We start from the raw sequence: 25,009 nt of genomic DNA on the forward strand, positions 1-25,009 counted from the left end.
ATGGAGAATAGGAGAACACGCAGCTCTTTGCCCTTTTTATGTTCTTTTCAAATATCATTATCATGTTACATACAAGTCTTGATTAAACCTTTTGAGTGGACCCTATAGTGACATCTGATTTCAACAATTCTATCTTAAATTGAGTGGTTAGACTTCTACCAGGTGGTTTTCACAAGTCCCCTGAAAACAATTCAGCCAACTATTTTAACAAGATGGTAGACAAAAGATTAGTTGTATATTATTTACAACTATAGTTTAAGAAAATTATCCATGCAGGCAATTCATCTTCTGCAGAAAATTCTCCCCCTGAAAATTCCTCCTCCTCACCACGTGTAAAATCCCCTCCCGTCTGAAATTCTCCCCCTGGAAAATTTTGTCCACATGTAAAATAAAAATATCACATGTAAATAGGGTTGTGGGGGAGTGTCCTCCTCAAAAACCTATTCTCTGTCTGGAAAACAACTACGCTGAACAAAATGGCTATCTCAAAATTTTGATTGGATGTGTTTGGGGGAATGATGTGCGTGGGGGGGGGGGGGGCTAGTTGCCTTCCAATCAATTTCGACTATTCAAAAGGGCACTAGCCCTTTGAATTTCCAATCGAATTAGCCTTTCTTAAAGTTTCTATGACAACGCCTTCTATAAAAACCTTATATGCCCCCAGGGCAAAACTCAAAACCGTTGCCCCGAGGGTTGTAGGGGAGTGTCCTCCTCAAAAAAATATTTTCTATCTGGAAATCAACTACGCTGAACAAAATGGCTATCTCAAAATTTTGATTGGATATGCTTGGGGGAATGATAGGCGCAGGGGAGGGGGGGCTAGTTGCCCTCCAATCAGTTTCGACCATTAAAACTGGCTGTAGCCGTTTGAATTTCTAATCGAATGAGCTTTTTTTAAAGTTTATACGACAACATCTTCTATAAAAACCTTATATGCCCCCAGGGCATAACTTGTTAAAACCCTTGCCCAGAGAGTTGTGGGAGAGTGTCCTCCTCAAAAAGATATTCTCTATATGGAAATCAACTACGCTGAACAAAATGGCTATCTCAAAATTTTGATTGGATGTGTTTGGGGGAATAATGGGCGGGGGGGGGGGGGCTAGTTGCCCTCCAATCGCTATCGACTATTAAAAAGGGCACTAGCCCTTTGAATTTCCAATCAAATGAGCCTTTTTGAAGTTTCTACGACAACGCCTTCTATAAAAACCTTATATGCCCCCAGGGTATAACTTAAAACCCTTGCCCCGAGAGTTGTGGGGGAGTGTCCTCCTCAAAAAGATATTTTCTATCTGGAAATCATCTATGCTGAACAAAATGACTATCTCAAATTTTTGATTGGATGTGTTTGGAGGAATGATGGGAGGGGAGGGGGGGGGGCTAGTTGCCCTCAAATCACTAGACTATTAAAAGGGCACTAGCCCTTAGAATTTCAAATCGAATGAACCTTTTTTGAAGTTTCTACGACAACGCCCCTCTATAAAAACCTTATATGCCCCCAGGGCATAACTTAAAACCCTTGCCCAGAGGGTTGTAGGGGAGTGTCCTCCTCAAAAACATATTTTCTATCTAGAAATCAACTACGGTGAACAAAATGGCTATCTCAAAATTTTGATTGGATGTGTTTGGGGGAATGATGGGTGGGGGGGGGGGGGGGGGTTGGCTAGCTGCCCTCCAATCACTTTTGACTATTAAAAAGGGCACTAGCCACTCCAATTTCCAATCGAATGAGCCCTTTTCGAAGTTTCTACGACGAACCCTTCGATACGAAGTGCCCGGGTACGGAGAAAAAAAAACCCAAAAAACAACACATTGTGCCCACATTGTTCTTTACTTAGGCAGTACTAGCGCGCTGCCTATAAAAAGGAGGGCGTGAGAGGGGGGTTAGTTACAGTCCAATCACTTTCAACTATTAAAATGGGCACTAGCCCTGTGAATTTCCAATCAAATGAGCGTTTTTTGAAGTTTCTATGACAACGCCTTCTATAAAAACCTGATGTGTCCCCAGGCCATAACTTAAAACCCTTGCCCCGAGAGTTGTGGGGGAGTGTCCTCCTCAAAAACATATTTTCTGTCTGGAAAACAACTACGCTGAACAAAATGACTATCTCAAAATTTTGATTGGATGTGCTTGGGGGAATGATGTGCGTGGGGGGGGGGGGGGTTAGTTGCCCTCCGATCACTTTCAACTATGAAAAAGGGCACTAGTCCTTTGAATTTTCAATCGAATGAGCCTTTCTTGAAGTTTCTACGACAACGCCTTCTATAAAGACAATATATGCCCCAAGGGCAAAACTCAAAACCCTTGCCCCGAGGATTGTAGGGGAGTGTCCTCCTCAAAAACATATTTTTTATCTGGAAATCAACCACGCTGAACAAAATGGCTATCTCAAAATTTTGATTGGATGTGCTTGGGGGAATGATGGGCACGGGGGGGGGCTAGTTACCCTCCAATCACTTTCGACTATTAAAACTGGCTATAGACGTTTGAATTTCTAATCGAATGAGCTTTTTTTAAAGTTTCTACGACGTCTTCTATAAAAACCTTATATGCCCCCAGGGCATAACTTAAAACGATTGCCTCGAGGGTTGTAGGGGAGTGTCCTCCTCAAAAAGATATTTTCTATCTGGAAATGATCTACGCTGAACAAAATGGCTATCTCAAAATTCTTATTGGATGTGTTTGGGGGAATGATGGGCGTGGGGGCTAGTTTCCCTCCAATCACTTCCGACTATTGAAAAGGGCACTAGCCCTTTGAATTTCCAATCGAATAAGCCTTTTTTGAAGTTTCTACGACAACACCTTCTAAAAAAACCTTACATGCCCCCAGGGAATAACATAAAACCCTTGCCCAGAGAGTTGTGGGGGAGTGTCCTCCTCAAAATATATTTTCTATTCGGAAATCAACTACGCTGAACAAAATGGCTATCTCCAAATTTTGATTGGATGGGTTTGGGGGAATGATGGGCATGGGGAGGGGGGGGGCTAGTTGCTCTCCAATCGCTTTCGACTATTAAAAAGGGCACTAGCCCTTTGAATTTCCAATCGAATGAGCCTTTTTTGAAGTTTCTACAACAACAACTTCTATAAAAACCTTATACACCCCCAGGGCATAACTTAAAACCCTTGCCCAGAGAGTTATGGGGGAGTGTCCTCCTCAAAAAGATATTTTCTATCTGGAAATCATCTACGCTGAACAAAACTGCTACATCAAAATTTTTATTGGATGTATTTGGGAGAATGATGGTCGTGGAGGGGGGGGGGCTAGTTTCCCTCCAATCACTTTCGACTATTGAAAAGGGCACTAGCCCTTTGAATTTCCAATAGAATAATTTGAAGTTTCTACGACAACACCTTCTATAAAAACCTTACATGCCCCCAGGGAATAACTTAAAACCCTTGCCCAGAGAGTTGTGGGGGAGTGTCCTCCTCAAAATATATTTTCTATTCAGAAATAAACTACGTTGAACAAAATGGCTATCTCCAAATTTTGATTGGATGGGTTTGGGGGAATGATGGGCATGGGGAGGGGGGGGGGCTAGTTGCTCTCCAAACGCTTTCGACTATTAAAAAGGGCACTAGCCCTTTGAATTTCCAATCGAATGAGACTTTTTTGAAGTTTCTACAACAACACCTTCTATAAAAACCTTATACACCCCCAGGGCATAACTTAAAACCCTTGCCCAGAGAGTTATGGGGGAGTGTCCTCCTCAAAAAGATATTTTCTATCTGGAAATCATCTACGCTGAACAAAACTGCTACATCAAAATTTTTATGGGATGTATTTGGGAGAATGATGGTCGTGGAGGGGGGGGGGGCTAGTTGCCCTCCAATCGCTTTCGACTATTGAAAAGGGCACTAGCCCTTAGAATTTCCAATCGAATGAGCCTTTTTTGAAGTTTCTACGACAACGCCTTCTATAAAACCCTTATATGCCCCCAGGGCGTAACTTAAAAACCTTCCCCCGAGAGTGGTGGGGGAGTTTCCTCCTCAAAAAAAACTTTCTATCTGGAAATCAACTACGCCGAACAAAATGGCTCTCTCAAAATTTTTATTGGAAGTATGTGGGAGAATGATGGGCGGGGGGGGGGGCTAGATGCCCTCCTATCACTTTCGACAATTAAAAAGGGCAATAACCCTTTGAATTTCCAATCGAATGAGCCTTTTTTGAACTTTCTACGACAACACCTTCTATAAAACCTTATATGCCCCCAGGGCATAACTTAAAACAGTTGCCCCGAGGGTTGTAGGGGAGTGTCCTCCTCACAAACATATTTTCTATCTGGAAATCAACTACGCTGAACAAAATGGCTATCTCAAAATTTTGATTGGATATGCTTGGGGGAATGATAGGCGCAGGGGAGGGGGGGCTAGTTGCCCTCCAATCAGTTTCGACCATTAAAACTGGCTGTAGCCGTTTGAATTTCGAATCGAATGAGCTTTTTTTAAAGTTTATACGACAACATCTTCTATAAAAACCTTATATGCCCCCAGGGCATAACTTGTTAAAACCCGTGCCCAGAGAGTTGTGGGGGAGTGTCCTCCTCAAAAAGATATTCTCTATTTGGAAATCAACTACGCTGAACAAAATGGCTATCTCAAAATTTTGATTGGATGTGTTTGGGGTAATGAGGGGCGTGGGGGGGGGCTAGTTGCCCTCCAATCGCTTTCGACTATTAAAAAGGGCACTAGCCCTTTGAATTTCCAATCAAATGAGCCATTTTCGAAGTTTCTACGACAACGCCTTCTATAAAAACCTTATATGCCCCAGGGCATAATTTAAAACCCTTGCCCCGAGAGTTGTGGGGGAGTGTCCTCCTCAAAAAGATATTTTCTATCTGGAAATCATCTATGCTGAACAAAATGACTATCTCAAAATTTTGATTGGATGTGTTTGGAGGAATGATGGGCGTGGAGGGGGGGGGGGACTAGTTGCCCTCAAATCACTAGACTATTAAAAGGGCACTATCCCTTAGAATTTCAAATCGAATGAACCTTTTTTGAAGTTTCTACGACAACGCCCCTCTATAAAAACCTTATATGCCCCCAGGGCATAACTTAAAACCCTTGCCCAGAGAGTTGTAGGGGAGTGTCCTCCTCAAAAAGATATTTTCTATCTAGAAATCAACTACGGTGAACAAAATGGCTATCTCAAATTTTGATTGGATGTGTTTGGGGAATGATGGGCGCGGGGAGGGGGGGGGGGTTGGCTAGTTGCCCTCCAATCACTTTCGACTATTAAAAAGGACACTAGCTACTCCAATTTCCAATCAAATGAGCTCTTTTCTAGGCTTCTACGACGAATCCTTTGTTACGAAGTGCCCGGGTATGGAGAAAAAAAACCAACAACACATTGTGCCCACATTGTTCTTTACTTAGGCAGTACTAGCGCGCTGCCTATTAAAACGTGGGCGTGAGAGGGGGGTTAGTCACAGTTCAATCACTTTCAACTATTAAAAAGGGCACTAGCCCTGTGAATTTCCAATCAAATGAGCGTTTTTTGAAGTTTCTATGACAACGCCTTCTATAAAAACCTGATGTGTCCCCAGGCCATAACTTAAAACCCTTGCCCCGAGAGTTGTGGGGGAGTGTCCTCCTCAAAAACATATTTTCTGTCTGGAAAACAACTACGCTGAACAAAATGACTATCTCAAAATTTTGATTGGATGTGCTTGGGGGAATGATGTGCGTGGGGGGGGGGGGGTTAGTTGCCCTCCGATCACTTTCAACTATTAAAAAGGGCACTAGTCCTTTGAATTTTCAATCGAATGAGCCTTTCTTGAAGTTTCTACGACAACGCCTTCTATAAAGACAATATATGCCCCAAGGGCAAAACTAAAAACCCTTGCCTCGAGGGTTGTAGGGGAGTGTCCTCCTCAAAAAGATATTTTCTATCTGGAAATCAACTACGCTGAACAAAATGGCTATCTCATAATTTTGATTGGATATACTTGGGGGAATGATGGGCACGGGGGGGGGGGCTAGTTACCCTCCAATCACTTTCGACTATTAAAACTGGCTATAGCCGTTTTAATTTCTAATCGAATGAGCTTTTTTTAAAGTTTCTACGACGTCTTCTATAAAAACCTTATATTCCCCCAGGGCATAACTTAAAACCCTTGCCCCGAGGATTGTGGGGGAGTGTCCTCCTCAAAAAGATATTTTCTATCTGGAAATCAACTACGCTGAAAAAAATGGCTATCTCAAAATTTTTATTGGATGTGTTTGGGGGAATGATGGGCGTGGGGGCTAGTTTCCCTCCAATCACTTCCGACTATTGAAAAGGGCACTAGCCCTTTGAATTTCCAATCGAATAAGCCTTTTTTGAAGTTTCTACGACAACACCTTCTATAAAAACCTTACATGCCCCCAGGGAATAACTTAAAACCCTTGCCCAGAGAGTTGTGGGGAGTGTCCTCCTCAAAATATATTTTCTATTCGGAAATCAACTACGCTGAACAAAATGGCTATCTCCAAATTTTGATTGGATGGGTTTGGGGGAATGATGGGCATGGGGGGGGGGGCTAGTTGCTCTCCAATCGCTTTCGACTATTAAAAAGGGCACTAGCCCTTTGAATTTCCAATCGAATGAGCCTTTTTTGAAGTTTCTACAACAACACCTTCTATAAAAACCTTATACACCCCCAGGGCATAACTTAAAACCCTTGCCCAGAGAGTTATGGGGGAGTGTCCTCCTCAAAAAGATATTTTCTATGTGGAAATCATCTACGCTGAACAAAACTGCTACATCAAAATTTTTATTGGATGTATTTGGGAGAATGATGGTCGTGGAGGGGGGGGGGGCTAGTTTCCCTCCAATCACTTTCGACTATTTAAAAGGGCACTAGCCCTTTGAATTTCCAATCGAATAATTTGAAGTTTCTACGACAACACCTTCTATAAAAACCTTACATGCCCCCAGGGAATAACTTAAAACCCTTGCCCAGAGAGTTGTGGGGGAGTGTCCTCCTCAAAATATATTTTCTATTCAGAAATAAACTACGTTGAACAAAATGGCTATCTCCAAATTTTGATTGGATGGGTTTGGGGGAATGATGGGCATGGGGAGGGGGGGGCTAGGTGCTCTCCAATCGCTTTCGACTATTAAAAAGGGCACTAGCCCTTTGAATTTCCAATCGAATGAGCCTTTTTTGAAGTTTCTACGACAACACCTTCTATAAAAACCTTATACACCCCCAGGGAATAACTTAAAACCCTTGCCCAGAGAGTTATGGGGGAGTGTCCTCCTCAAAAAGATATTTTCTATCTGGAAATCATCTACGCTGAACAAAACTGCTACATCAAAATTTTTATGGGATGTATTTGGGAGAATGATGGTCGTGGAGGGGGGGGGGGCTAGTTGCCCTCCAATCACTTTCGACTATTGAAAAGGGCACTAGCCCTTAGAATTTCCAATCGAATGAGCCTTTTTTGAAGTTTCTACGACAACGCCTTCTATAAAACCCTTATATGCCCCCAGGGCTTAACTTAAAAACCTTCCCCCGAGTGTTGTGGGGGAGTTTCCTCCTCAAAAAAAACTTTCTATCTGGAAATCAACTACGCTGAACAAAATGGCTATCTCAAAATTTTTATTGGAAGTATTTGGGAGAATGATGGGCGTGGGGGGGGGGGGGGCTAGATGCCCTCCTATCACTTTCGACAATTAAAAAGGGCAATAACCCTTTGAATTTCCAATCGAATGAGCCTTTTTTGAACTTTCTACGACAACACCTTCTATAAAACCTTATATGCCCCCAGGGCATAACTTAAAACCCTTGCCTCGAGGGTTGTGGGGGATTGTCCTCCTCAAAAAAATATTTTCTATCTGGAAATCAACAACGCTGAACAAAATGGCTATCTCAAAATTTTGATTGGATGTGTTTGGGGGAATGAGGGGCGTAGGGGGGGGGGCTAGTTGCCCTCCAATCACTTTCTACTATTAAAAAGGGCACTAGCCACTCCAATTTGCAATCGAGTGAGCCCTTTTCAAACTTTCTACGACAACTCCTTCGATACGAAGTGCCTGAGTAGGGAGAAAAAACAACACATTGTACCCACATCGTTCTTTACTTAGGCAGCGCTAGCGCGCTGCCTATGATTTAGCATTAAGGGTTCTCTCTAGCATCAACGTTTGATGCTGATCAAGCACATTTTTTTACTCAGAAAAACCCCCTTCTGCACTGGCACTTCCATGCGAAATGATGAGACTGGAATACATAACATTCGTTAGATTTGGGTAGCTTTTATTCTTGCTACGTGTAAGGAGGTGAAGCCAATAATAATTTGGGCTATATATTTGCACATAAAGGGGGGGGGGGTAAAGTATTTAGACAGTTTGAAATCATAAAACGATTCTTTCTAGGTATATGGTCACTAAATATTACAGAAAAATAGCGAGTTATCTGGAAATTTGTAGAAAAAAAAGAAGCCCATTCTAAAGTAAATGTTATGTTTCATTTCAGTGTTTTTTTCCAAGTGTTAAGTGTTTTTTATTAGATAAACACCTAGAACCCAAACATTATGCCTCTACTAGCATAAGAAGAAAGGTCAGTAATTCAATGATCTATTTCTGTTTTTTTATATGCAATAAATAATTGAGACAAAACTTTGGAAAGTAGTGGAAAAATTATGTCAAGTTAAGTGAAAGTAATAGTTACTAGGGGTGGATTGTCATTAGCGATAAATCACTAGGGGTGGTAACCCTGAACTAAAGGGGATTTTTGGGGAACCGATTTTTTTCGACAAGACAGATGTTTGGGGAAATCCCCGAAAATTCGGCGATTAGTCAAAGCACTTGTATTTTCAGACAAAATCTGCCCACAAATTTGACTAGGCCAAGAGAACTACCAAGTAGCGTTGCTACTACGCTACCCCACTTTTTGCATGCCCCCCCCCCGCAATGTGCAAAAATATAACCCAAGTTTTAAAGGTCCAATGCATTGTATCAACCGTCCCTTTTATTTGTATACTGTGAAACCGGTTTTGTGAGATCTAACCTAAGCGTATTTCTTGAGTGTGTTTCATTTAATTAGCAAGTACCGTTAAAAACTCACTATTTGATTATAATTCCATTTTTTTTGACCCAATAGCAATAATGACCTCGCCGCCCTTTACAAGAGCCTTTTTCGATTTACTTTACTATTTAACTAATAAGACAAATGAGTATATCTTGCCGTTTTATTTTTAATTCTTTTTTAAATTTTAACGTTTTTTTTTTTGACGAACGGATTCTAATTTTAATAGAAAGTTAGAAATGATAATACTATTAAAAATTATTTGTTCTTGGATATCTACTAAGCATTCCTGGCAATAAGTTCGAACTAACTTTCTCAGTTAACTTTATGAAAAATAAACTCTAAAAGCGAAAAAAGTAGACTTGTTAGTTAACTAAGTTTTGTTAAATCAAACGCAACTAAGATTCAGCCTGGGCAATGTCAGCAACGGAAGCTATTTGCCACCCACCCTACAAAACGCCATCACTGATTTGTTGCCTAGGCAACATCAATACTAAGAAACTGAAAGTAGATGGCATAACAAAACCCCCTGCTACGCACTATAACTCCTAGATGGTGGGGTGAGATACAAAAACTCCATGGCACTGGCTAAAGGCTTTTTGTTGTAGGCATTGAATGACTACATAAAAAAAAAAAAAGAGGAACAGAAATAGGCATTATTTTTCTTTTTAGGGACCTTTGTACGACCCCTGCCGTATGGAGTCTCCAAAGCGATATAACCTCGGCAATGATGGTCTACATGTTCCAATGCTGCTATAGCCTTTGTGATGACGGTCTGTACGCCCCGGGTGCTCTAATCTAAAAGGAAATTTCGCATCATACCATAATTATTGGATCTTGCATACTAAAAAAACACTAACTACATTACATCTTTAGTCCGAGACTAACAAAAGAAATCAAATGATTTTTTTCAAGCTTGGACATTTCTATAAAAATTACTTTCATAATGCTTTTCTTAGGGATATTATTAATCAAGATTAATTGATTTTATCCTTCTAATAGACGAATACATTTTTAATATGCAGAATTAAGTCCAAAGAGTTTCCTTGGATCTTGTGTAAAGGTTTAATCTCAAGCTACCACAAAATAAACTTTAATTAGTTTATATTTTTGAAAGGAACGCTGATCGTTATATAGACCGGTTTTCCAGAATTTTGTGGTATGGTAATCTTGCGTTGTTTATTACAAAACGGAAATAACTTTAGTAAATATATTATCTATACATACATAATTACTGAAACAAATTGGAGGAACAAAATGTGATTAATGTACTTCTTTGACAGGCAAACAAACAATACGACTAGAAATCGAAAACCTTTGAAGTGAGAAACCTTAGGATTTTTTTTTCTATAATATGGCTTTTCTAGGTTTAAAGGTTAATAGATTTCTATGATGGACCTTTCTCTATTCCGCCAAAAACAAAGTGAATGAATTTTTAATACTACCTTTGAATAAATAAATAATCTTGTATTTTAATAGATATTGAAAAAATTCGTAGTATAAATCAGCAAATCGGTGATTTTTCAACATTTTTCTTGACATAAAATTCAAAATAAGCAGTTGTATGTCAAAATAACAGAGTTTACTGCAAAATTCAGGATGTTTTTTACTTCATCACGAGACTTCTAGAAGAAGAAGGAGGCATCAAGCCATATTGAACCAGTAGTTTAATACACAGGACTTCAAAACTAACTGAAAATAAAACCTGAATAGTTTGGCTGAAACAAATTTGAGGTACAAAATATGTATTTATTTGACAGTAATAGAAACAAAATTACTTAAAATCAATTGGCTTTGAAAGCAGAGAGGTTATGTTTTTTTTAAACAGATATAAAAGCTTAGAGGGGGGGGGGAGGGTTAGGGCCTATAAGTTCGAAAAAGGGTCATAAAGCTCTATTCCGCTTATGACTAATTCAAAATTTAATAATTGTATGAGAAGACAAAAATATTAAGATTTTAACATTCCTCAGGAGGGGAGGCTTTTGCTTGGATATGTCAAGAGGAGAAATACTTTCTTTACAGTCACATTAATTGCTCGAATAGGCAGATTATGCCGGGAAATTCAAATAAACAAATAAATATATTAAAATGCATCAAGTGTATGTAGTAGTTGAATATATTTTTTCAACACTCGATATGAGAGGGACGGTTACAACCTTCTCAAATCCTCTAAAGAAACGAGTTTACCTGTAAGCGAACGACTCCCAATATGACCGAGTATTTCTCAATTTTTTCAAACTTATTTTTGAGCAGCACTGCTTTTCTTTGTATATATCTCCGTATTTCTTTACTGTCCAGAACATCCTGCACATTCAAATCTTAATTCAATTTATAAGCATGACATTATGAAATAGTAAATCAAAGAATTCCAAATTTTTTCCAAATATTAATCTTGGCAAAATACTAAGCTTTCCGTGGTATTCAGGTTGCATTTTTCTGCACAAAACCTTTGGAAGGGAAGGGGGGGGGGGTATTCACCCATATTGAGGGTTCATTTTAATATTTTGGATTATAAAACACCAAAATATAAAACCTGAAAAACGGGGTTTGCTTCCCTCACTTTGGGGGAACATTGAATGTATTTATTCGACAAAAAAATTTACAACACACGAAAACTAACAACACATTCACAAAAGCTAACAACATAACAAAACAACACTGTTCATGTCATTTACCAACTTTTTTTTTTTACTTTTTTCCATTAGTAGTAGAAATTTATGGATTTAATTCAGCTTAAAATAAGCAATCTAAAATTTAATCAGAACTTTTGAATGTGTTAAACATAATCCATTTAATACTTAATTTAAATTAATGAGAGTAAAAAAGTTATTTATGCTTCACTCTTGCAAGCTTTCCAGCGATTTCTATGGCCAATAGATTTTGGGAAAGGGTGCTGAACCTTAATTGCGTCTCAGGCCCCTTAAATTACAATAGGATAGGGAGAATCCCCACCAGTCTATTATATTAAAAAAATAAACAAACTTTTTTCAACTCAAAGTAAGGAGCAATATTAAAATTAAAACGAATAAAAATTGTTCCATATATTAAGGGAGTTGCCTACGGTTCAATCCCTCGCTCTTCACGTAAAAGTATTAGTACTTTAATTAAACTTAAGGAACTGGGAAAAAATGTCAAAGTTGAGCATAAAAAGCGAAGCATTGAGGAGGGAGCAGCCCGTCTCAAATGCAGAATCCATTCTTTTAATTTAAATATTTCTCCTTATTTTCAGTTGAAAAAAAACATGTCTTCTCTTTGCTTTTGTCTGATCATTTCAATTAAATAATGATGAGAAATCCGCTTCAATCCTCCATGGAAAAAAAAATCCAAAAAGGATGATTCCGAGCCTATTGATATTTTAATTTGATTAGCTTTGTGGAAGTGATGAGAGACTTAGTGCCAAGCTTTGGCTAATTAGAGTAAAGCCAAGACAGATAGTTACTGTGAGAGGCAAAGCTGGCATAACTTTTTCGAAGTTGTATAGAAATGAGTAATTTCGCTTGTTTATGATAGACTATTTTCCATTTTAGGATATAACTAAAGTAGATAGACAGAGTAAGGGTAACTCAAATAGTATATCAGCTTTGTGAGCATTTCAAAGCAATTTGACACTAAAAAGATGATTCAAAGATAAAATTTTACATGGAATCCGACAAGAACTGGAAGAAGAGTATCGATCGATTAGCTGAGACAAACTTGAGGCGTTGGCTTTCATCTGTTCAGAAGATCAGCACTGCCAGTCATGGAATGAAGATCCGCGACGGCAGTTTGAACTAGTTTCCACTTCAATTCCACATGCATTGCGTCTTTTTGGTCCAAGAAACAGCTTCAATAATGTTGCATTTTTGAACATTTGTTTGAACTTATGGATCTGTTTGGAGAATTTGTGTTCATCCATTATTGCACATCCCTTTTTGAACAGCAACTATAGTTTCCACTAAGCGCCAAGTGACATCTATATTTACCCTGTAATGAGGGGGTAGCTTGGAGACATTCTTTCTATAGCACGGAGGAGTACAAAGAAATCGTCACAACTCTTTTCAAATCATTTGCAGCGTCATTTTGTGAAGAAAGTATTAAGAAGCTTGCTGACAGAAATGAAAAATGCTTCAATCGAAAATGCGATTATCTAGAGAAGTAACCCTGATTGTAGATCACTTTTAATAAAACAAATTTTATATTCACCCCTGTTTCCTTTATCGGCCGTTGCATTCAGATGAAGTTTTGTAGTAAAACATTTTGTTGTCAAGAAAAGAATAAAATTTTATTTTGTGATTAAAAAAGCGACCTTGGATTCACTAAAATGCTACCTTAAGTGACCTGGCATCTGAATTAATATATAAACTAAAATAATAATTCCTCCTACAATCATTTTCCAAACTTAAAAGATTTAGTAATGTAGCAACTAGTCTAAGATTGGGAATATTGAAAAAATTTTTAAGAATAAAAGAAAAATTTTTAAGTCAAAGAAAAATATGAAAAAATTGACAATTATAATATGGCTCGTACACTGAGTAATTTCACAATATAATTGATTATTAACACTTTACTTTGATAGGACTCCAATTTTTCCTGTGGTTTTCAAGCTATTGGAAAATAAAGATTTTTGACGTTTTTGAACTTAATTTACTTACAAACTAATACTTTTTCATTTCTTTTTTTTTTGTAAGCTAAGGTAGGCACCACATGACCTTTTTTTTTGTTAAATGGTTGGATACTTAAAAATCCTGATAGTCATGCTTTTTGAACACTGAAGACTTCTATTTGAGTTTAAATTATCCGTTTAAATAGATATTTTACCAGGCACTAGAAATTAGAAGGAAAAATAGTCATTAGGAAATAAGAAAATCGGCACTGGCTCTTCTGTGGTTTTACCAATGCAAGAGTTCTCAGATAAAGATCGAGTCTTACTTGTCAAAGAATCAGAAAAATCAGAAATTTTCACAGATACATATAGAGAAGCGTTAGTTCAGACCAAAGAATTAACTTGCATGGAAAAGCTCTAACTATTCCACGTCTATCTCAACTTCTGTCTAAAAAAAATCACTATTCCATCCGATGTTTTTATTGTAAGCTATTATCTATCAGACCTCTTCCTAGAATGGGTTCTTAGGTGATATTTCAGGTTCGAACTATTTGAGAATGCTCTCTGGCATAAATTACATTTGAATGATTTCTCACCTGTATGAAGTCTTCGATGGATATTCAAATAGCTTGATCTAGGAAAGCATTTCTTACAAATTTCACATTTAAATGGCCTCTCATTTGTATGCACTATTTGATGCCGTTTCAAATGACTTGATATAAAAAAGCATTTTTTACATAAATCACACTTAAATAATCTTTCACCAGTATGCACAATTTGATGCTCCTTCAAATGGCTTGATTGAGAAAAGCATTTCTTACATATCTCACATTCAAATGGCCTATCACCTGTATGCACTATTTGGTGCCGTTTTAAAATGCTAGATTGGAAAAAGCATTTTTTACATATATTACATTCAAATGGCTTTTCACCTGTGTGAATAACTTGATGATGTTTCAAATTGCTTGATGAAGAAAAGCATTTCTTACATATCTCACATTTAAAAAGCTTTTCACCAGTGTGCACAACTTGATGCCTGTTCAAGTTGTATGATGAAGAAAAGCATTTCTTACATAGATCACATTTATATATATTTTTTTCTGTGTATATACTTTTATGCCTCTTTAATTTTCTATGCTTTTTGCAGTCCAACCGACCGTCCAAGTATCTTTTCTTATCGTCCAAACCTTTTTCTTCCGATTCTGATTTAGATGAATTTGAGTAGCCGCTAGTGGAAGGGTTTTGTGAAACGACTAGTGATTCATTCATCGGCAGGTCTAGTTCCGACATGTTTGGTGAAATGTGACCTTGTAACACTAGATGTTGTCTCATATCATCAATACATTCTCTTGAACAAATGGCACACTTCCTTGTCACTCCCATTTGGTGTTCCATGAAATGAACAACAAAATTACTGTAATTACGACATACTACAGGGCAGACATAACACTCTATTGGTGAAAGCTCTTCACAGCCAGTGTCAATGTGAAGATCTAGAATCAAAAGGGATTTCTCGGCTTTTCCACAGGAGCCGCAACGCCAGATTCCAACTGTTGATTCTTCAATAGCCTTCTCTGCCAGTTTTTTCACCATAACGATCGGTTTAGGGCCTAAGAGTATTGGAAGACTCACATCATCAGACCTGCACACAGTAGAATGCATCATCCCTGTAGTAAAAGACAAAATATTGAATTAATTTTTTTTTACTAAAATTAATAAAATAAAAATAACAAAAAAATTGGTATTTTAACACTTGAAGTTCGACCAATATATCGGGCAGCCGATATTATCAGATCAATATAGGGGTCAGTGTCATTATCAGATATCGTGAAATAAATATAGGATATCATCCGATTTTTTTTTCTTTTCTATGTCCACAACTAATCCAGAAGATGGCACCAGATTTCCTCGTGTAGTTTTTGTTTATCCAGCAATGGGGGCAGAGCCACCAGCGACTGTGTTGGAGATAGCAGCAGAGGTGAGTTAAATGAGGTCAAAGTAATTTTTTTGTCAATACACACCTGATGCAGCAATGTTCAAAATGTATGGTGAGTTCAAAAACACACAACTTCTACCAAAACAACTAAAAAGAATACAACAAATCATACATTTCTGTTTATTGAATGTTCACTTGTGTGGGTGAAAGATCCACAATTCAATCAATTGCAACCATGATAACTAGTCAGGGGAGCAGCTAAGGGGGAACGGTTCAAAGGTGTCAGCACCACGTGCCGAAACCTTGAAAAATTAAACTATTTACATTGGAAATTTAGCTTATGTCTGCATTAGTCAGCATACTGAAGGATTCTGTCGACACATTCTTTATTTCCCCCCTAGAAACTTAAAACCCTAGCCGCACTCTTGTATCCAAACGAAGTAGAGTAGGCAAATAAAGTATGATTGACTGCCTGTTAGAAAACATTCTTGCAACTTCAACAAGTGAGGAAAAAGAGTCAGGAGATAATATTGATCCGCAACTGGTAAGGTACATGAGTGAGGCTGTCATTGGCTGGGAAAAAATATGTCTCTTAGATTGGTAACGAAATACCAGCAGTCGTTTCAAGATACTGGAACAACTTGTTGCGAAGCATCATAAGGCAGAAAGGGGAGAGCAGGGGGCGGGTAAGTTACAAGAAAAACTTACAAATGCAACTTATATAGAAAGGTTTCAATAAATTATTTTCTTGTTAAGCTTTCGCCATTCTATACGTCTATCTTTCTACATATCATTCAAGAATAGTTTTGTATGATTTAAGTAAAAAGCTAATATTAATTGAACGACCAAATGTATACTCCATAGGTATACCTAAACATAAGTAGGCAATGGGGTGAGGGGAGTCAGTTATAAGAAAGACTTACAAATGTGATATATATAATTTTCTGAGTCTACTAGAGTACTACTACTACTACTAACAACTTACCGCATCACCATGCCCTCTGAAAGAGTTTGAAAGAGTTATTACCATTGGTATGCAATAGCTCTGAAAACGAACGATCAGTGATTTGGCTTACGCCCCCCCCCCCCATCCTTTCCTAAAACTCTGCGTTCACTTGGGATAAAATCGACGAAAGAGAGCACAATAACTGCCATAAGAGCTTTTAGCCTCAGATGAGCTCCATATGGGAGCAATAGCATGAACCACATTTGAATTTTATCCTTCTTTACTTTATTTTCTCTTTTATCTGTCATTTCAATTTTGCCTTTTTTGTCGTCTTTGTATTCACTTAAACCAGTCTACATTTTCATCCAATAGTTGTCACTAAAAGAGTCTTCAATTACTCCAAACAAAAATGGCTTCAACTATTCCTGTTCAGAAATAGAATTAGAATATACTTAAGTGACAATTAAATTTAGTGACAACCTTGAATATCACTATTTCGAATAGACACATCAGCTTCAAAATCGGAGTACAGATTTCTAAAATTGTTTTATTGTGACCGTCAGCTTTAATAACACACATATATAAATAGTCACAGATAAATAGTCGTTCGGTAAAGATGGTTTAGTTGAACGCCAATAGCACTTAAAAATTATTATTGATAATTATTATTTTAATTATAATATATTACTATAACTACAATATAATATAACTATGACCATTATAATATATAATTATTATTGATAAACTGATAATAGCGCACAAGAGGGAGCTTTCTCACATTTTAAATAGTCCCAAAAAAAATCCCTGATAGAAAAAAAAGTGACAGACAAGCCAGTCATTAAGTTTAGTGTAATAATTAATGTACTTCCAATAGTTTTGTTTGTGTTTAATCTTTTGTCGTATTCGAAGTTTCCTCTTAAGCTGCATCATGTTTGGGAAAAAATTGGTGTTAGACAGAAAAAAATTCAAAAAAATCACCAAAGTAAAAAACAAACTCAATCTCTGCTTTGCTAGTGTAGCTTTCTAGTAACTGAAAAAGAAAGTTATTAGATTAATGTTGAGAGGCTCAAGACCCACTTTCAGTCTTGCACTGTTTTAGTACTGTGCGTTCAAATTCCGTTGATGCACTTGCCTATGAGCCGAAATGTAAACTAAGCCTTAATATACACTTTTGGGAATACTATTTAATGACCTACTTGAATGAAAAAAATACTTTCGGCAATGCTATTTAAATAATAAAAATGTGAAGAATGTTTGTTAGGTAGGAAAAACTTTCAGAAATTATCTTTAATCAGCCTGAATTTTAAAGTAGCACTATTAATTCCAAATATACCTTCGTCACTTCTATCCAGTTCCTGTGAGTCTGATTCAGATGCTATATTCAATGAAATAGAATATAGAATGAAATAGAAATTTCAAAACCTTAAAAAAACGTATCTAAAATTTTTCTAAATGTATTTTTTTTACTTTTTTACGAATAGGACAAAACTATCAGGGGGGAGGCTCAAACGCAGTAAACCCCAGCCCCCTGTATGTGGCCTTGAGTACAGCTCTCAGAGGCTCCCCTTGAGCTTTTGGGAATAATAGTATTCCCAAAAATACACTTTTGGGAATACTATTTAATGACCTACTTGAATGAAAAACATACTTCCGGCAAGGCTACTTGAATAATACTACTACTTTCGGCTACTTGAATAATAAAAATGTGAAGAACGTTTGTTAGGTAGGAAAAACTTTCAGAAATTATCTTTAATCAGCCTGAATTGTAAAGTACCACTTATAATTCCAAATATACCTTCGTCATTTCTATCCAGTTCCTGTGAGTCTGACTCAGATACTATATTCAATGAAATACCCAAAGGTTGATTTTGATGCTCAGATGACAGAATATGACAAGAAGTTTCTCTCATTGTTTCAGTATCAATTGTTGAAGCAGCTTCAGCTTCTAAAAAATAAACAAATTGACAAATAAAAGATCAAACAACAATAACAATGTCTGGATAATTCACCCAGAAAGTAAGAAAGCGACAGAGAGTGTCTGTAGGTAGTAAATTATCAAGTAATATGATACTTTTTAGACTGAGAGATGCTATACACGAAGCTATAAGAGAGAAACAGTACCGTTTTAGAAAAGGTAGAAGATGTGTCGACCAAATTTTTACTCTTAGGTTAATAATTGAAAAGTGCCTGAGTTATTAAACACCTTTGGTCCTCAGATTTATAGATTATGAGCAAGCTTTCAATTCTGTTGATAGAAAAGCTTTAGCAAAGATCTTATCCTTGTAGGGTATACCAGACAAATACATGAAATTGATTAATGCAATGAACGAGAATATCACTATTGCAGTCAAGATAGGAAGTAAGGTTAACAGCTGTTTTCGTATTAAGTCAGGAGCTAAGCAGAGTTGTGTTCTATAGCCCTTTATATTGATCCTTTTGATCAATTTTGTCTTAAGTAGCACAGGAAAGGCAATGGGAGACCACAGAACCAAATGGGGCGGAAAATATCTCCTGAACTTAGATTATGCTCATGATTTAAATATTCTAGATGAAAGTTTGAGGAAAATGAATGAACTTCAGGAGGTTTTCCGAGTTCGGGATGTTAGAATAGGTTTAATAATTAATGTTAAAAAGACTAAGTCACTAAGGCTAGGAATAAGTGAAAACGAAAGGGTGACATTGGGTAACGAAAAGATTGATCATGTGGACAGCTTCACTTAGGTAGTATTATTAGTATTATAACTTCACTTAGCTTCACTTAGATACTATACTTAGGCATTAATATTAGTAAAGACAGAGAGAGCAGTAAAGATGTTTAAAATAGAATAACTAAGGTTCAGGGTATTTTTTTTTCACAGATAATAAATTTTGGAAGAAAGGAAAGATAAGTCAGTAAACCAAGATTAGAATTTTGGAAGCTACCAGTGATGACAGTGGTCAGATATGGCTCTCAAGCAAGGACACTCCAAAAAGCGGGTGAATATTTACTAGTTTTCTCCCAGAGAAATCACCAACAGATTATTCAGGGTATCCGGCTGACTGACTGTATTTCAAAAACTAGGCTGTACAAAAAGTGTGATTCAATCTGGCTTTCTTGGACTATAATGAGAAAAATTTTGAGATGGCTAGGGCACGTTTTGCACGTTACTTTTGGCCAACTGTCTAGGGCAAAACGGAGTGAAGGTTGTCTGCGGTTGGGGTTGGAGGATGTCATAAAGAAAAACGGGAACTTACAGGGAGGGTGTAAAGAGGGAAGCTTTGAATAGATTGAGATGGAGGAGAAGCGTGCGTAGCTGTGTTGGCTTCGGGCTGTCTGGTGCTGCGATGAGCTGTTAGTAGTAGTAGTTAGTAGTTAATTTTTATCAATAGAAACAGATTTATACTCACTCAAGACAAGAATGATAAATTAATCAGCACTTTGCAGACATTTTGCAGCTATTAGCCAATTTAAAAAAGGCTGTACAACGACAAACCTCCCAATGGTTTTGTGTTTAACGCTTTTAGTGACACTTTTTATGGAAGTATAATCTTTCAATAACTTTATCAATCTTTCAATAGCTTTATGTAATGTTTTATGCTTTATCAAAGCAAAAGAAAGAATTCATTGGAACAAAAAATGTTCTTTCTTGTTAAAATTGATTCAACAACATTGTTCGTTTACCGACCTCTTCATTTATCTGTTTAGATTTAGCCATGGCAGTAGCCTACATTAAAATCCATTTATTTCATGTTTTTTCCCTTTAATATGAGTTCTGATTGGGATATAATTTCTTTTGATGTTATAAGAAATAGAAACATAGCTCAAGGTAAAAATTGTTTTTAATAGAGTGCAAATCATGTTCTGGTCTTAAGAAGGCCCCCATGTCCTTAGCCCTACTCTTCTTTGTGGTAGTTTACATTTTAGTATTTTAAACTAATCATATTATCTAATCTTACTCTTAACTAATCATAATCGATCTTAATCTTAACTTTTCTTTTATCTTATTCAAGTATCCAGTCAGTTGCATAACAGGTGTTGAAGTTTAACAACTTACAAAGTGTTGATTGAAAGGCGTTTGACGAATTCTGTATATCTGGAGGCCAAAGAATACAGCTCAGAACTATATTGCTTATATTTATTTTTCAATTAAGATACAAATCAATTTATTAATTTCTTGATTTAACATGACAGGTCAAACTTTTGAAACATTCAGAAAAAAAATTATGAAATGCCAATCAGAAATTGTATTTTAGTACATTAATTTATTAAAAATGCCTGACTCATACACAATACAAGATTCACTTTAAGCCGGTGAATAAAAAAGCTACTTGTTTGTACATAGAACGAATTGTTTTGCAATGTAAAACTAGAAATGCATAACAAGTCCTATTGGGCTTTAATAGTAGAGACGAAAGTAAGTTCTTGAGTTAGATAAAATTCTATGGAGATACATCGGGTATAAACCATCCTAGATTTAGAAAAATGCCTCTTTTAAGGGTATTTGAAAATGGATGTTCAAATTTTTTATATTAACAAAACATTGGAAGAGTTACAATTTCCTCCTCCCCAAGTTTTGGTTTTTACTATTGAAACAAGTTAGATTTACGTTTTCTGGGCACCGTGAAGTTTGCAGCAGCCTCTTTTGGCCAGGAATCTAAGGAAGGAATTAAGAAATAACATACAGAAATTGAAGTCAGCAGAAATTATCGCTTAGTGTCTGCCCCTCATCTCCAAAGATAATGATGGTTTAAAAAAAGTATTAAAAGAATTTATATATATATATATATATATATATATATATATATATATATATATATATATATATATATATATATATATATATATTGAATTTGTAACCAGTTATATTTTATGGATCATGTTGCTGCAACTACTCATTACTCAAATACTTCCAAAGCTATAGTATTGTGATTTAATATTTTATATATTGTATTGTGATTTTATCTACAACTATATGGATATTTGGTTATATGTAAAGAGATTTTCTTGCCCTCAGATGCTTAAGAATCAAAGAAAATGCAGAAAATATATTTGTCTTAGCCTAAAATGGACATCAGGAATCACTATTAGGAAGGCATACTAGGAAAAGTTGCAATGCTGGTTATTATTATGTTATTACTGAGTGGTAGTATTATGCATACGCAAAGTTTCTTAATTCATGGAACTATTCTCACCTAAAACCCTTATTTGACTGGACTAAGGTGATTTTTTTTGAATCACCTGGGAGTTTGTGCATACTTTACAGGAAACTTCTGCTTTAAGGAAACCATTAATCTAAAATTACTTTTTAGCGTCATTAACTATTAATTGAGTAATTTTTTTTTTAATCAGTGTTCAGTGTGTTGAATCAGTGTTTGAATTAGTGTTCACAGATAGATCATCTTCACGAAACAGCTGAATCCCCCAGATGTTAGTTGAGTCCCACACGGTGAGTTAGTTGAACACCGACAGGACTTAAAAATTATTGATAATTATTATAATAATTGTTATAAAATTATTGATAATTATAACATATTATTATTATGACTACTACTACTAATAATAACTCTCCGCAGCACCAAGCCGTCTGAAGCCAAGACAGCTACGCCCGCTCCTCCTCCACCCCAATCTATTTAAAGCCTCCCTTTTTACACCCTCCCACGAAGTTCTCATTTCCTTAAAATCTTTCTTTAAGACATCCTCCCACCCTAGAAGAGGACGACCTGCTTTCCGTTTAGCCCTAGACGGTTGGCCGAAAAGAACAATCTTCAGCAATCTGTCATCCTTCATCCGCAAAACGTGCCCTAGCCATCTCAACCTTTCTTTCATTATAGCCCTAGAGCGGTATTGAACCACATTTTTCATACAGTCTGTTGTTTGAAATACGGTCAGTCAGCCGGGTACCCAGAACAATTCTTAAGCAATTTCTCTGGAAAACATCTAGCGAATCAGGGTTTCAGGGCCATATTTGACAACTGTCATCACTGTAGTTTCTAATATTCTAATCTTGGTTGGCAGATTTATGTTCCTATTCTTCCAAACTTTTTTTTAACTGTGAAAAAACACCCTGAGCCTTAGCTATTCTACTTTTAACATCTTCTACTTTTATTCTACTTCTACTACTACTACTACTACTACTTTTCTCTTTATTCTCTTTTATTATACTTTATTCTCTTTATTCTACTACTTCTACTTCTACTTTTATTCTACTTTTAAGAGAAGCTGGTCACTTGATCAATATTTTCATTGCCCAACGTCACCTTTTCATCTTCATCTATTCTTAGCCTTAGTGACTTAGTCTTCTTAACATTAATTTTGAAACTTAGTCTAGCACCCTGAACTCGCAAAACCTCTAAAAGTTCATTCATTTTGCTCACAATCTCCTATAGGATGCTCAAATCATCAGCATAATCTAAGTCCAGTTGAATTTTTCCTCTCCATTTAATTCCATGGTCTCCCATTGCTTTTTCTGTGCTCCTTAATAGAGTCCATCAAATAATCCATATAAAGGGGGATAGAACACAACCCTGCTCCACAACTCCTCATTTAATACAAAACCCGCTGCTAACCTCATTTCCTACTTTAACCGTAGCAGTGTTATTATTGTACATAGCACTAGTCACTTTAATGCATTTGTCTGGTATACCATACAAGGATAAAACCTTTGCTATAACTCGTCTATCAACAGAATCGAACGGTTGCTCAAAATCTATAAAACTAAGGACCAAAGGTCTTTGACAACTCAGAAACTTTTCAATTATTAACTCAAGAGTGAAAATTTGGTCGACGCATCCTCTGCCTTTCCTAAAACCACAATGTTCTTCTCTTAAAACTTTGTTTACAGCATCTCTCAGTCTAAAAAGTATCATATTACTAAGTAAGTTGCTACATACAGAGACCAGACTAATGCGTCGATAATTACAAAACCCACTTTTACCACCTGTCTTATACAAAAAATAGAAATGAATGTGCATTGTCAGTTTAATATACATATACTGATATTTAGTAATCAAAATGTTAATATTATTTGATTTATTAAAGTTATAAAAGTAAAAACATTTATATTTTTTTCAGTAAAGTGCAACTTTTGTTCTGGCCTTGGGAGGGCACAGGGATTTTGCGCCCCACTTATGTTAATTTCTGCTCGTTTTGAGTTTGACCCCGTTATTAATTGTAATTTCTGTTCGTTTTGGGTTTCATTTATTTATCAATGCTGATTTTTGGTAGTTTCACGCTTGGTAGATTATTTGATTTTATTTTTGCTCATTTTTTGTTTAATGGAGTTCTTTACTTTTCTTTAAAAAACTTATTTTGTGGAAAAAGTTTTTTTTTGTTTAATTAATCATAGGCAGCGCGCGAGTGCTGCCTAAGTAAAGAACGATGTGGGCACAATGTGTTTTTTTTATCCATACCCAGGCACTTCGTATCGAAGGAGTCACCGTAGAAACTTCGAAAAGGGATCATTCGACTGGAAATTGAGTGACTAGTGTCCTTTTTAATAGTCGAAAGTGATTGGAGGGCAACTAGCCCCCCCCCACGCCCATCATTCCCCCAAATACGTCCAAGCAAAATTTTGATAGCCATTTTGTTCAGCGTAGTTGATTTCCAGATAGAAAGTATCTTTTTGAGGAGGGCACTCCCCCAAAACCCATAGGGCAAGGTTATTAAGTTATGCCCTGAGGGCATATAAGGTTTTTTTATAGAAAGCCTTGTCGTAGAAACTTCAAAAAAGGTTCATTCGACTGGAAATTCGAAGGGCTAGTGCCCTTTTTAATAGTCGAAAGCAATTGGAGGACAACTAGCACCCCCACGCCAATCAATCCCCAAAATACATCCAATCAAAATTTTGAGATAGCCATTTTGTTCAGCGTAGTTGATTTCCAGATAGAAAATATCTTTTTGTGGAGGACACTACCCCAAAACCCTCGGGGCAAGGGTTTTTAGTTATGCCCTGGGGGGACATAAGGTTTTTATAGAAGGCGTTGTCGTAGAAGCTTCAAAAAAGGCTCATTCGATTGGAAATTCAAAGGGCTAGTGCACTTTTTAATAGTCGAAAGTGATTGGAGGGCAACTAGCCCCACCCCCGCCCCATCATTCCCCCAAACACATCAAATCAAAAATTGAGATAGCCATTTTGTCCAGCGTAGTTAATTTCCAGGTAGAAAATATTTTTTTGAGGAGGACACTTCCCTACAACCCTCGGGGCAAGGGTTTTAAGTTATGCCCTGGGGTTATATAAGGTTTTAATCGAAGGCGTTGTCATAGAAACTTCAAGAAAGGCTCATTCGATTGGAAATTCAAAGGGCTAGTACCCTTTTTAATAGACGAAAGTGATTGGAGGGCAACTAGCCCCCCCCCCCACGCCCATCATTCCCCAAAACACATCCAATCAAAATGTTTAGGTAGCCATTTGGTTCAGCGTAGTTGATTTTCAGATAGAAAATTTAATTTTGAGGAGGGCACTCCTCCACAACCCTCAGGGCAAGGGTTTTAAGTTATGCCCTGGGGGCATATAAGGTTTTTATATAAGGCTTTGTCGCAGAAACTTCAAAACAG

At 36.9% G+C, this 25,009-nt stretch overlaps 2 protein-coding genes across 4 annotated transcripts in view; one reads left to right on the forward strand and one right to left on the reverse strand.

Annotated features, from left to right (window-relative positions):
- The window catches only part of LOC148941796 (uncharacterized), a 539,516-nt gene that overhangs the window by 31,786 nt on the left and 482,721 nt on the right, over positions 1–25,009 (forward strand). The gene's annotated exons all lie outside the window — the stretch shown is intronic.
- On the reverse strand, positions 13,838–18,417 carry LOC148941797 (uncharacterized). Of its 3 annotated transcripts, none has more exons than XM_089103151.1 (2): positions 18,272–18,417; positions 13,838–15,261 (listed from the first exon to the last, which is right to left on the reverse strand). In XM_089103151.1, the coding sequence occupies exons 1-2, from the start codon at positions 18,384–18,386 to the stop codon at positions 14,087–14,089; spliced, it is 1,290 nt and encodes a 429-aa protein (XP_088959277.1). In that variant the 5' UTR covers positions 18,387–18,417; the 3' UTR covers positions 13,838–14,086. The 3 variants fall into 3 exon arrangements, with proteins under 3 accessions (XP_088959277.1, XP_088959278.1, XP_088959279.1); XM_089103152.1 differs by having other exon boundaries at positions 17,810–18,414; XM_089103153.1 differs by having other exon boundaries at positions 17,762–18,414.

Source organism: Artemia sp. Qi Xiang Cuo, chromosome 17, assembly GCF_049724085.1.
Source record: "Artemia sp. Qi Xiang Cuo chromosome 17, ASM4972408v1, whole genome shotgun sequence".
NCBI classification, from domain to species: Eukaryota; Metazoa; Arthropoda; class Branchiopoda; order Anostraca; family Artemiidae; genus Artemia; species Artemia sp. Qi Xiang Cuo.

Bases quoted from the DNA above. Each gene is read 5' to 3' on its own strand.
- LOC148941797 (XM_089103151.1), bottom strand. From the start codon at position 18,386: ATGAGAGAAACTTCTTGTCATATTCTGTCATCTGAGCATCAAAATCAA. The intron at 15,262-18,271 runs GTATATTTGGAA...CTTTTACTACAG, and splicing joins ACTGGATAGAAATGACGAAG to GGATGATGCATTCTACTGTG.